The sequence below is a fragment of the Hemitrygon akajei genome, chromosome 11, assembly GCF_048418815.1.
Source record: "Hemitrygon akajei chromosome 11, sHemAka1.3, whole genome shotgun sequence".
Classification (NCBI taxonomy): domain Eukaryota; kingdom Metazoa; phylum Chordata; class Chondrichthyes; order Myliobatiformes; family Dasyatidae; genus Hemitrygon; species Hemitrygon akajei.
The window spans coordinates 116,237,864-116,250,091 of record NC_133134.1 but is presented as its reverse complement, the minus strand read 5'-3'; the positions used below and the strand labels follow the sequence as shown (position 1 = coordinate 116,250,091).

Below are 12,228 nucleotides of genomic sequence, written 5' to 3'. Positions count from 1 at the left end.
GAAAAAAATAACTGAAGGAAGAGCTCCATGATTATTGAATAGAACAGCAGTTAACAGTGAAGAGAACTGTTGAGGCAATTGGGTGGACGAGGGTAAATGCATAGATCAGCAGATCACATGCAGCAGAGAAATGGAAGTTGATACCTTTTGTGAAGCAAGAGAGGAATAGAAAGACACAATATACAATTCTTCAAAAGTGTAATCCATTTAATATATCTACTATAGGAGTTGTTGTGGATTAGTAGTTTTATTAACAGGAGTATAAAGGACAGAAGCAAAACAATAATTCACATGTACAAATGAAAAAGTGAAATGAAATAAGAAATTTTTGCCCAATTTGAGAAGTTCCAAGAGTTGTGGTAGGGCAACAAAGAGGGTCCAGAAGTCAAGGTTTCCAAGCAAATACTGATGTCAGGGCCAGAGAAGAAATACGGATCCCAAGGCATGGAAGTGATATAGAGGTGGAGACATTGAAGATAAAAATATAAAAGCCAAGTATATTAAAACTAGTAAGGAGACATGAATTATGGAATCAGCAGAATGAGAAATCACCTAACTCAATGGCAGGATAGCTAAACTAATGTCAACTAATGGTATCAATATTAATGCAATAATCATGGTCAGCTAACTGTGGTGGGAAAGGTGTGGGAATGGGTACAAACCATCTTTATGCCCAAGACTCATGAAATGGGCACGCAACTCCAAGCTCCACTGAGGCAAGCAGTTTCCAGGAGGAATGTATACAGAATGTCCTCTAAACCAATTTTTAAAAAAGTAGCATCCTCACTAACTCATGGGAATCCTTGGCCTGAGACCTTTGAACTAGAAAAGAAGCATCAGAGCAAACCAGCAAATCTCCTCGGCAGAAACACATGGAAGACAAGCACAAAGAAGGCATGAAGGACATGCCATCAAACAGCCCACTCACTCACCTGTTGGCCTCCATCTACTGCAGAGTGCGGATCTGGCAGAGGACTCATAACGAATCAGAGCCCACAAAAGTGAAGTGAAATCTTGAGGGACTGGCTGATAGATTGGAGTTAGTTACATGGAATACTGTGTTACACAGCAGGAAACAAGTAGCAAAGAAGTTACAAACAAAGAAGCTGGAGGAACTTTTGGGGGGGGGGTGTCAGACAGCATTTATAGAGCATCTATCCACAACAATAACAACCTCTAACTCAACATCAGCAAAACCAAAGAGCTGATTATTGACTATATAAGGAAAAAAACCCAGAGTCCATGAACCAGTCCTCGTTAAGGAATCAGAGATGGAAAAGGTCAGTATGTTTAAATTCTTTGGTATAATCATTTCAGAGGATCTGTCCTGCGACTAGCATGTAAGTGTCATTACAAAGAAGGCACTAAAGTGCTCTACCTTCTTAGAAGTTAGAACTAAAACTTTGACAAACTTCTATAGATGCACAGTGGAGAGTATCCAGACTGGTTGCATCACGGCCTGGTATAGAATCACCAATACATAAGAACAGAAAAGCCTACAAAAAGTGGTAGATACAGCCCATCCATCATAATACATACCTTCCCCGCCATAATGCACATCTATAAGGAGTGCTGCCATAGGAAGACAGCGTCCACCATCCAGGCCATGCTCTCTTCTCACTGCTGCCATCAGGAAGGAGGTGCAGGAGTCTTTGGTCCCACACCACCAGGTTCAGGAATAGTTATTACTATTCAACCATTGGGCTCCTGCAACAGTATGAATAACTTCACTCACCTCAACTGAACTGATTCCATAACCTTTGGACTCACTTTCAAGGACTCTACAACTCATGTTCTCAATATTGTTTATTTACTTTTTTTCTATTTGCACAGTTTGTCTTCTTTTGCACATTGGTTACTTCCCGCTCTTTATTTCTGTGCAGTTTTTCATTGATCCTATTGTATTGCTTTGTTCATGCCTGCATGAAAATGAATGTCACAGTAATATACGGTGACATATACAGTACATACCTTGATCATCGATTTACTTTGGACTTTGAAATAGTCAACATTCCAGGTCAGAATACTGACTGTCCATTCTCCTCCATACTGTAGATACTGCCCGACCTGCTGAGTACCTCCAGCTCCTATCCGTGTTACTCCAGATTTTCAGCATCTATAGTCTCTTCTTGCAAAGAAAGTACTGTATCTTACTGTGAGGAAATGTTTTCTTTGTGCAAGTTAAACAGCAGATCCCATGGGAAATAGTGAAATGGGTAACGTGGCTTTGCTGAGGCTATAGTGAGAAACTAAAAGGTAAAATAAAAGGTGCAGTAGTTCTGGAAATGATATTGAATATTGTAAGTTACAGCAAATGCACAAATGTCCTTGTAAGTGATTTCAGGGATTGTTATACTTTATTATGATATAGCAAAGGATACAATTATCATCAATGCTGGTCAGGGAGAAGCGAGTATTTGAAAACCGGGCAAATCCATCTCGATATAACCAGGCTTTTAGAGGAATGTACTACACCGAGGGAAAAATGGCAAAGGGATAATTAAACAAGTGTGTGGCATTACTGAACAAACTCTACACTTTTACTTTACCTGCAACAGAACTCTGAGTGAGTTGGTTGGTTTCGATGCTCCATGAATATCTTTCAAACAATATTTCTGCTGCTCCACATCACTGCAGATTTTACCTCCTTCTGATGTTTATCTAATATCCCTCCAAAAGCAGCTGTTGATTCTCCATTTACCAGCCTCCGAAGCATGACACTCTAAATCCTAGGAGTTCATTGTATGAATATGATTTTCCTCATGCTTGTCTCAGGTTTATTTTTGTCATGAACTTTAAATAGTTTAATATTGACCTTTAGCTACTGAAAACATTTTAAAAATGAATTTACTCTACTCAAATCCCTTAATTAATTTAAAACTCTTTATCCTCTTTGCAGCAAAGAAAACAATCCCAGGCTCCCCAACATATCCATGTAATTATGATCTTTTATTCGTAGAACCATTTCAATAAGTCTCTTCTGTTCTCTCCACTATACCATCAAATCTTTCCTAAAGTGGTGCTCAGAACTGGAGCTGAACTCTTATTTTAGATGGGTTTAACAAAACTGTGCATTCTCTGCCTCTTCTGGTAGAGCCCAGGTTAGAATATGTTCCATAAAGTGTTTTGTTGAATTGTGGCTACCCCTTTAAAGATTATGTGATCATCATTTGAATAAATAAAGTGTGCAAAAAAAATTAAACTTTTGAAGTCAAAATGCTGTTAAAACCTCAAGACTGTCAGATCCATAAAACCACAAGTTACAATTACCATAGCACAGGAGAGGGATAGGAGCAGACAATTTGGGAAAACATTTAATTGGGGTGGGGGAAAACGTGATGCTATTAGGCAGGAACTTGGGAGCAGATGCTCTCAGTGAAATCCACGGGAGAAATGTGGCAAATGTTCAGGGAACATTTGCATGGCGTTCTGCATAGGAATGTTCTATTGAGGCAGGGAAAGGATGGTAGGGTTAAAGAACCATGGTGTACAAAGTATGTAGAAAATCTAGTTAAGAAGAAGAAAAGCTTATGAAAGGTTCAAGAATCTAAATACTGTTAGAGCTCTAGAAAATTATTGCAAGATTGATAGGAAGGAGTTTAAGAATGGACTTAGGAGAGCCAGAAGGAGCCACGAGAAGGTCCTAGTGAACAGGATTAAGGAAAACCTCAAGGCATTCTACAAGTATGTGAAGAGCAAGAGGATGAGAATAGCACCAATCAGGTGTGATAGTGGAAATGTGTGCATTAAGTCGGAGGAGGTAGGGGAGGTACTTAATGAATACTTTGCTTCAGTATTCACCAGGGAAAAAGACCTTGGCAATTGTGGGGATGACTTACAGCACACTGAAACACTTGAGCATATAGACATTAAGAAAGAGAATGTGCTGGAGCTTTTGAAAAGCATTAAGTTAGATAAGTCACCAGGACTGGATGAGATATATCCCAAGCAACCATGGGAAGCAAGGGAGGAGATTACTGAGCTTCTTGCGATGGTCTTTGCATAATCAATAGGGATGAGAGAAGTACTAGAGAACTGGAGGGTTGCAAATGTTGTTCCCTTGTTCAAGAAAGGGAGTAGAGATAACCCAGGAAATTACAGACCAATGAGTCTGACTTCAGTGGTGGGCAAGCTGATGGAGAAGATCCTGACAGGCAGGATTTATGAGTGTTTGGAGAGACATAATCTGATTAGGGCTTTGTCAAGGGCAGGTCGTGACTTACAAGCCTGATTGAATTCTTTGAGTAAGTAACAAAACACATAGATGAAGGTAGAGCAGTGGATGTAGTGTATATGGATTTCAGTAAGGCATTTGATAAGGTACCCCATGCAAGACTCCTTCAGAAAGTGAGGCGGCATGGGATCCAAGGAGACCTTGCTTTGTGGATCCAGAGTTGGCTCCCCCACAGGAAGCAAAGGGTGGTTGTAGATGGTTCGTATTCTGCATGGAGGTCAGTGACCAGTGGTGTTCCACAAGGATCTACTCTGGGACCCCTCCTCTTTGTGATTTTTATAAATGACCTGGATGAAAAAGTAGAAGCGTGGGTTAGTAAGTTTGCTGATGACACAAAGGTTGGGGGTGTTGTGGATAGTCTGCAGAATTGTCAGCGGTTACAGCAGAACATCAATAAGATGCAGAACTGGCAGATGGGCTTCAACCCAGATAAGTGTGAAGTGGTTTATTTTGGTAGGTCAAATCTGAAGACAGAATATAATATTAATGTTAAGACTTGGCAGTGTGGAGGATCTGTGAGACCTTGGGGTCAGTGTCCATAGGACACTCAAAGCTGCTTTGCAGGTTGACAGTGTGGTTAAGAGGGCGTATGGTGTGTTGGCATTTATCAACCATGGGACTGAGTTCAAGAGTGGTGAGGTAATGTTACAGCTATATAAGACCTTAGTTAGACCCCACGTGGAGTACTTAGTTCAGTTTTGGTCACCTCACTACAGGAAGGATGTGGATACGATAGAGTGCAGAGGAGATTTACAGGGATTTTGCCTGGAATGGAGAGCGTAACTTAAGAGAATAGGTTGAGTGAACTTGGCCTTTCTCCTTGGAGCAACGGAGGATGAGAGGTGACTTGATAGAGGTGTATAAGATGATGAGGGGCATTGATCATGTGGCTAGCTAGAGGCTTTTACCAAGGGCTGAAATGGTTAACAGGAGGGGGCATAGTTTTAAGGTGTTTGGAAATAGGTATCAAGGGGATGTCAGGGGTAAGTTTTTCACACAGAGAGTGGTGGGTGTGTGGAATGCACTGCCAGCATGGTGGTGTAAGTGGATACAATAGGGTCTTTTGAGAGCCTCTTTGATAGGTACATGGAGTCAAGTCAAGTCAACTTTTATTGTCATTTCAACCATAACTGCTGGTACAGTGCATAGTAAAAATGAGACAACGTTTTTCAGGACCATGGTGTTACATGACACAGTACAAAAACAAGACTGAACTACATAATAAAAAAAAACACAGAGAAAGCTACACTAGACTACAGACCTACACTGGACTACATAAAGTGCACAAAAACAGTGCAGGCATTGCAATAAATAATAAACAGGACAGTAGGGCAAGGTGTCAGTCCAGGCTTCGGGTATTGAGAACTCTGGTAGCTTGGGGGAAGAAACTGTTACATAGTCTGATCGTGAGAGCTTGAATGCTTTGGAGCCTTTTCCCAGATGGCAGGAGGGAGAAGAGATTGTATGACGGGTGCATGGGGTCCTTCATAATGCTGTTTCCTTTGTGGATGCAGCGTGTAGTGTAAATGTCCGTGATGGCGGGAAGAGAGACCCCGATGATCTTCTCAGCTGACCTCACTATCCGCTGCAGGGTCTTGCGATCTGAGATGGTGCAATTTCTGAACCAGGCAGTGATGCAGTTGCTCAGGACGCTCTCAATACAACCCCTGTAGAATGTGATGAGGTTGTGGGGTAGGAGATGGACTTTCCTCAGCCTTCGCAAAAAGTAGAGACACTGCTGGGCTTTCTTTGCTATGGAGCTGGTGTTGAGGGACCAGGTGAGATTCTCCGTCAGGTGAACACCAAGAAATTTGGTGCTCTTTACGATCTCTACCGAAGAGCCGTCGATGTTCAGCGGGGAGTGGTCGCTCCGTGCCCTCCTGAAGTCAACAACCATCTCTTTTGTTTTGTTCACATTCAGAGACAGGTTGTTGACTCTGCACCAGTCTGTTAGCCGCTACACCTCCTCTCTGTAAGCTGACTTGTCATTCTTGCTGATGAGACCCACCACGGTAGAGTCATTGGCGAACTTGATGATGTGGTTTGAGCTGTGTGTTGCAGCACAGTCGTGGGTCAGCAGAGTGAACAGCGGTGGACTGAGCACGCAACCCTGGGGAGCCCCTGTGCTCAGTGTGATGGTGTTGGAGATACTGCTCCCGATCCGGACTGACTGGAGTCTCCCAGTCATGAAGTCTAGGATCCAGTTGCAGAGGAAGGTGTTCAGGCCCAGTAGGCTCAGTTTTCCAATCAGTTTCTGAGGGATGATTGTGTTGAATGCTGAACTGAAGTCTATGAACAGCATACGAACGTATGTGTCTTTTTTGTCCAGGTGGGTTAGGGCCAGGTGGAGGGTGGTGGCAATGGCGTCATCTGTTGAGCGGTTGGGACGGTACGCAAACTGCAGGGGGTCCAGTGAGGGGGGCAGCAGGGTCTTGATTTGCCTTATGACGAGCCTCTCGAAACACTTCATGATGATGGATGTGAGTGCAACGGGACGGTAGTCATTGAGGCAGGACATTGAAGACTTCTTCGGCACGGGGACGATGATGGCAGCCTTGAAGCATGTTGGAATGGTGGTGCTGCTCAGGGAGATGTTGAAGATGTCAGTGAGAACATCTGCTAGCTGGTCTGCACGTCCTCTGAGCACTCTACCAGGGATGTTGTCTGGTCCAGCAGCCTTCCATGGGTTGACCCTGCACAGGGTTCTTCTCACATCGGCCACGGAGAGACGCAGCACCTGGTCATTGGCAGGAGGGGTGGACTTCCTCGCCGCCACGTCATTTTCCGCCTCAAACCGGGCGTAGAAGTTATTCAGCGCATTTGGGAGGGAGGCATCACCTGCACAGTCAGGTGATGTTGCCTTGTAATTGGTGATGTCCTGGATGCCCTTCCACATGTGCCGCGTGTCACCGCTGTCCTGGAAGTGACTGTGGATTAGCTGGGCACGTGCACGCTTTGCCCCTCTGATGGCTCGGGACGACTTGCTGTTGTTAGAGCTGCCTTGTCGCCTGCTCTGAAGGCGGAGTCACAGGACCTCAGCAGCACACAGGTCCTCAGTGACCTCTGCTGTCATCCATGGCTTCTGGTTAGCGCGTGTAGTGATGGACTTGGACAGAGTAACATCATCAATGCACTTGCTGATGTAGCTGGTCACTGATGCTGTGTACTCCTCTAAGTTGGTAGAGTCGCCATCGGTTGCAGCCTCCCTGAACATGTGCCAGTCAGTGTTCTCAAAGCAGTCTTGAAGAGCAGAGATGGCTCCTGCTGGCCAGGTTTTCACCTGCTTCTGAACTGGTCTGGAGCGCCTGACGAGCGGTCTGTATGCTGGGATTAGCTTAACAGAGATGTGGTCTGAGTATCTGAGGTGGGGGCGGGGCTCTGCTCGGTATGCGTCGGGGATGTTTGTGTAAACCAGGTCCAATGCATTCTCCCCTCTCGTTGCAAAGTCCACATACTGATGGAATTTGGGGAGCACTGACTTAAGGTTCACGTGGTTAAAATCACCGGCGACAATAAACAGACCATCAGGATGTGCGTTCTGCAGTTCGCTAATAGCCCCGTACAGTTCACAGAGTGCCTCCTTAGCATTAGCACTGGGGGGAATGTAGACACCGAATATAAGGACAGAGGTGAATTCCCGTGGCAAATAAAATGGTCTGCACCGAACTGCCACAAACTCCACTAATGATGAGCAGTGTCTGGAAACCAGCACAGTGTTCTTACACCATTCCGTGTCGATGTAAACACACACTCCGCCACCGCGAGTCTTACCGGAGACAGCTGCATCTCTGTCCGAACGAAACAAAGCTAGCTCGTCTAGCTGGATGGCAGCGTCCAAAATCCCATCAGTGAGCCATGTCTCTGTGAAGACATACACGGAGCAAACTCTGTACTCCCGCCGAGTATTACGTTGGAGTCGGGTGTAGTCCATTTTATTGTCCAGGGAGCGGACATTGGAGAGCAGAATGGACGGGAGAGCTGGCCGGCTAGGGTTTGCTTTCAGCCTGGCACGGACCCCTGCCCGTTTGCCTTGCTTCTGCTTCCTCGCACATTGCTTTCAACGTCTCCATCTCCGGCTCCCAGCATCAGGCAAGTCTGAGGATTGTAGGTCCATCCCCCTCAGCAAGCCGACGTCGCGTAATTCAGCCAGCAGATCTTTATGAAGGTTTGTTTTTGGGCAATCTCTGTAATGTAGTAGTATCTGGTGATGGTAGATAGCTGCTCTGTTATCCACGTGCCCTTATCGAAAATTGTGTATCAAACTTAAAATAGAAAATTAAATTAAAGTAACACCAGGTCTGAAAGGCCACTGCTGCCGTGCCGCGCCGACTCATGGGAAAAATATGGAGCTTAGAAATATAGAGGGTTATGCGCTAGGGAAATTCTAGGCAGTTTCTAGAGTAGCTTACATGGTCGGCACAACATTGTGGGCTGAAGGGCCTGTAATGTGCTGTAGATTTCTATGTTCTATGTTAAATAAAGTGACCAATATTGGTTTGCCTTCATTTAGTAGCAAAGTGAAATCAAATATACAAGAACCTGACTAAATGTGGTTAAAATAAGTCGTTTCACTTAATGACCCCATGCACTGATCAGAAAAGTCAGTATGGCCCTTCTTCACACATACCAATCCTCAGAGGGATCAGAAGTGGAGAGAGTGAGCATTTTCAAGTTCCTGGGTGTCAAGATCTCTGAGGTCTCTAACCTGGTCCCAACATATCGATGCAGTTATAAAGAAAGTAAGACAGGGGCTATACTTCTTTAGGAGTTTGAAGAGATTTAGTATGTCAACAAATACACTCAAAAACTTCTATAGATGTACTGTGGAGAGCATTCTGACAGGCTGCATCACTGTCTGGTATGGAGGGGCTACTGCACAGGATGGTAAGAAGCTGCAGAGGGTTGTAAATTTAGTTGGCTCCATCTTGGGTACTAACCTACAAAGTACCCAGGACATCTTCAAGGAGCAAAGTCTCAGAAAGGCAGCACGAGGGGGAACGTCTTTACTCAGAGAGTGGTAGCGGCAGGTTCGAATGGAGGGTTATGGGCTGAGTGCAGGTCGGTGGGACTAGGGTGAGAGTAAGCATTCGGCACGGACTAGAAGGGCCGAGATGGCCTGTTTCCGTGCTGTAATTGTTATATGGCTATATGGTATTGCATTGAACTGCTGCTGCTGCTAAGATAACAAATTGTGAGCACTTTATTTTGTTTATCTGTGCACAATTCATTTGTAGATTTAAGACTTACTTTCCCAAGTTATTGTGTGTTATGTGTACTACTGTGCTTTACACCCTGGTCCACAGAAACATCTCATTTGATGATATACATGTATATGTTAAATGACAATAAACTTGACTTCATTCGACTCTCTATAAGCTAACCATAAATCTCAATTAAGTTAGTGCAGCACATCTTGCACTCATCAATTCTGACTCATCTTATTTGTCCAAATTTGCTCATATGGCTGCTAAACTGTTCCAAGTTTATTATTACCAAAGGCTCTCCCACCACCAACATTAAGGATCGGTTCTGGGACCTCTACTTTCCGTGATTTTTATTAATGACTTGGATGTGGGGGTAGAAGGGTGGGTTGGCAAGTTTGCAGATGACACAAAGGTTGGTGGTGTTGTAGATAGTGTAGAGGATTGTTGAAGAATGCAGAGAGACATTGATAGGATGCAGAAGTGGGCTGCAAAGTGGCAGATGGAGTTCAACCCGGAGAAGTGTGAGGTGGTACACTTTGGAAGGACGAACTCCAAGGCAGAGTACAAAGTAAATGGCAGGATACTTGGGAGTGTGGAGCAGCAAAGGGATCTGGGGGTACATGTCCAGAGATCCCTGAAAGTTGCCTCACAGGTAGATAGGGTAGTTAAGAAAGCTTATGGGGTGTTAGCTTTCATAAGTCGAAGGATAGAGTTTAAGAGTTGCGGGGTAATGATGTAGCTCTATAAAACTCTGGTTAGGCCACACCTGGAGTACTGTGTCCAGTTCTGGTCGCCTCAGAATCGAAAGGATGTGGAAGCATTGGAAAGGGTAGAGAGATTTATCAGGATGCTGCCTGGTTTAGAGAGTATGCATTATGATCAGAGATTAAGGGAGCTAGGGCTTTACTCTCTGGAGAGAAGGAGGATGAGAGGAGACATGATAGAGATACACAAGATATTAAGAGGAATAGATAAGAGTGGACAGCCAGCACCTCTTCCCCAGAGCACCACTGCTCAATACAAAAGCACATGGCTTTAAGGTAAGGGGTGGAAAGTTCAAGGGGGATATTAGAGGAAGGTTTTTTACTCAGAGAGTGGTTGGTGCATGGAATGCACTGCCTGAGTCAGTGGTGGAGGCAGACACACTAGTGAAGTTTAAGAGACTACTAGACAGGTATATGGAGGAATTTAAGGTGGAGGGTTATATGGGAGGCAGGGTTTAAGGGTCGGCACAGCATTGTGGGCCGAAGGGCCTGTAATGTGCTGTATTGTTCTACGTTCTATTAAACTAACTCATCTATCAGTCCAGATCCAGGATTTTGACCTTCTTGCAGCAGTGGTGTAACATTTATAAACCTCATTACTTTTAAGCGCCATTATTGTACTTAAAAGGACTGAAGTTAGCAAGCAACATCTCCAAAACTTCTACCTCCTATTTCCCTCAGTGACCTAGGACATTTCCCAAATGGAAAACCTGAAATGCAGCCGACTTTATAATACTTAATCTGTTTCTACCAAATCTCCTGTCATGGTAATCTTGCTAATAACAAACTAGGCAAAAACTTCCTCCTTAGTAAACACTAATGCAAAGTATACTTTAATTCCAAAGCCATGTATTTTGCTTTGACCAACAGATCTTTATTTGTACCTGCTCAGTTACAAATGGAAGACCTTCTTTTGGTGTGATTGTCAACACCAATTAGCTCATCACAGGATACTGGACAGATGTGCACAGGGAAGTCCTCTGCCCAACATCATCAAATTGCAAGAATGGTATTTTCTAAACACATTCATTTATAAATTTAAGTTAGAGATCAGATTTAACATTTATACCTACTTTTTCATTGGCCTAATACAAGTCCAACAAATCAGAACAAAAACACAAACATGATTAATAAATCCAAATGTATGGGAGGAGCTTTCCCAATGACAATTCAAGAACATTCACTTACTTTAACACTTTGAAGCAGCTGAATACTACATTTGTTTAATAACCAAACAGCCCAAGAGGGGCTTTAGAAACAAAATCTACTTACAGATGTCACCAGTACATATACTCGTAGATCAAATTTCCTCCCTGTAAATAGCCAAAGGTCTCATGAGTAAACCATTAATGGTTCTTAAATTGAAAACTTTCCCTCCCCAATAGGATTAGCTATTTGAAGAGACTGTAGATTGTGTACAGCCGAAGTATTCTGGACAGTCTAGGAATTATATACAGTTGCATGAACTGAACAAGTATTATCCTGAATCTTTGTCTGTGTCAAGGATTGTGCACAGCAACAGATGCTATATACAGGGACAAATGCAAGTACTCTATGTGTTCTTTTTGCCATTTACAGAACATGGCAAAGGCAGCATTAATGGTCTCTGTTCATTACTCAGGAGTCACTCTAACAAAACATTTATGAAGACGAAGTCCTGCTTTGACATTGAGGATATATTCTACCATTGGGTGCCATGACAGTATAGCAGTTAGCATGATGCTATTACAACTTCGGGCATTGGAGTTTGGAGTTCAATTCCAACGTCATCTGTAAGAAGTCTTGTACGTCCTCCCTGTGGAATAAGTGGGTTTTCTCCAGGTGCTCTGGTTTCCTCTCACAGACCAAAGACATACTTTTGGTAGGTTAATTGGTCATTATAAGTGATGCTGTGATTAGCCCAGGGTTAATTGGGGGTTGCTGGGCAGCATGGCTCAAAGGGCCAGAGGGCCCATTTCATGCTGTATCTCAACAAATAAATAAATCATATTGCAGTATGTGACCATCGGGTCCAAGGCTTCTATTC

General features: G+C 43.7%; 1 protein-coding gene across 2 annotated transcripts in view; it reads right to left on the bottom strand.

Annotated features, from left to right (window-relative positions):
- ttll9 (tubulin tyrosine ligase-like family, member 9) overlaps window positions 1-12,228 on the bottom strand; it is a 48,693-nt gene that overhangs the window by 18,748 nt on the left and 17,717 nt on the right. For both annotated transcript variants that reach the window (XM_073061573.1, XM_073061574.1), the window contains 2 exons: window positions 11,475-11,515; window positions 2,382-2,469 (listed from right to left, as the gene is read on the bottom strand). In XM_073061573.1, coding sequence (XP_072917674.1) covers window positions 2,382-2,469; window positions 11,475-11,515 — 129 coding nt within the window. The remainder of the gene's footprint in view (window positions 1-2,381; window positions 2,470-11,474; window positions 11,516-12,228) is intronic.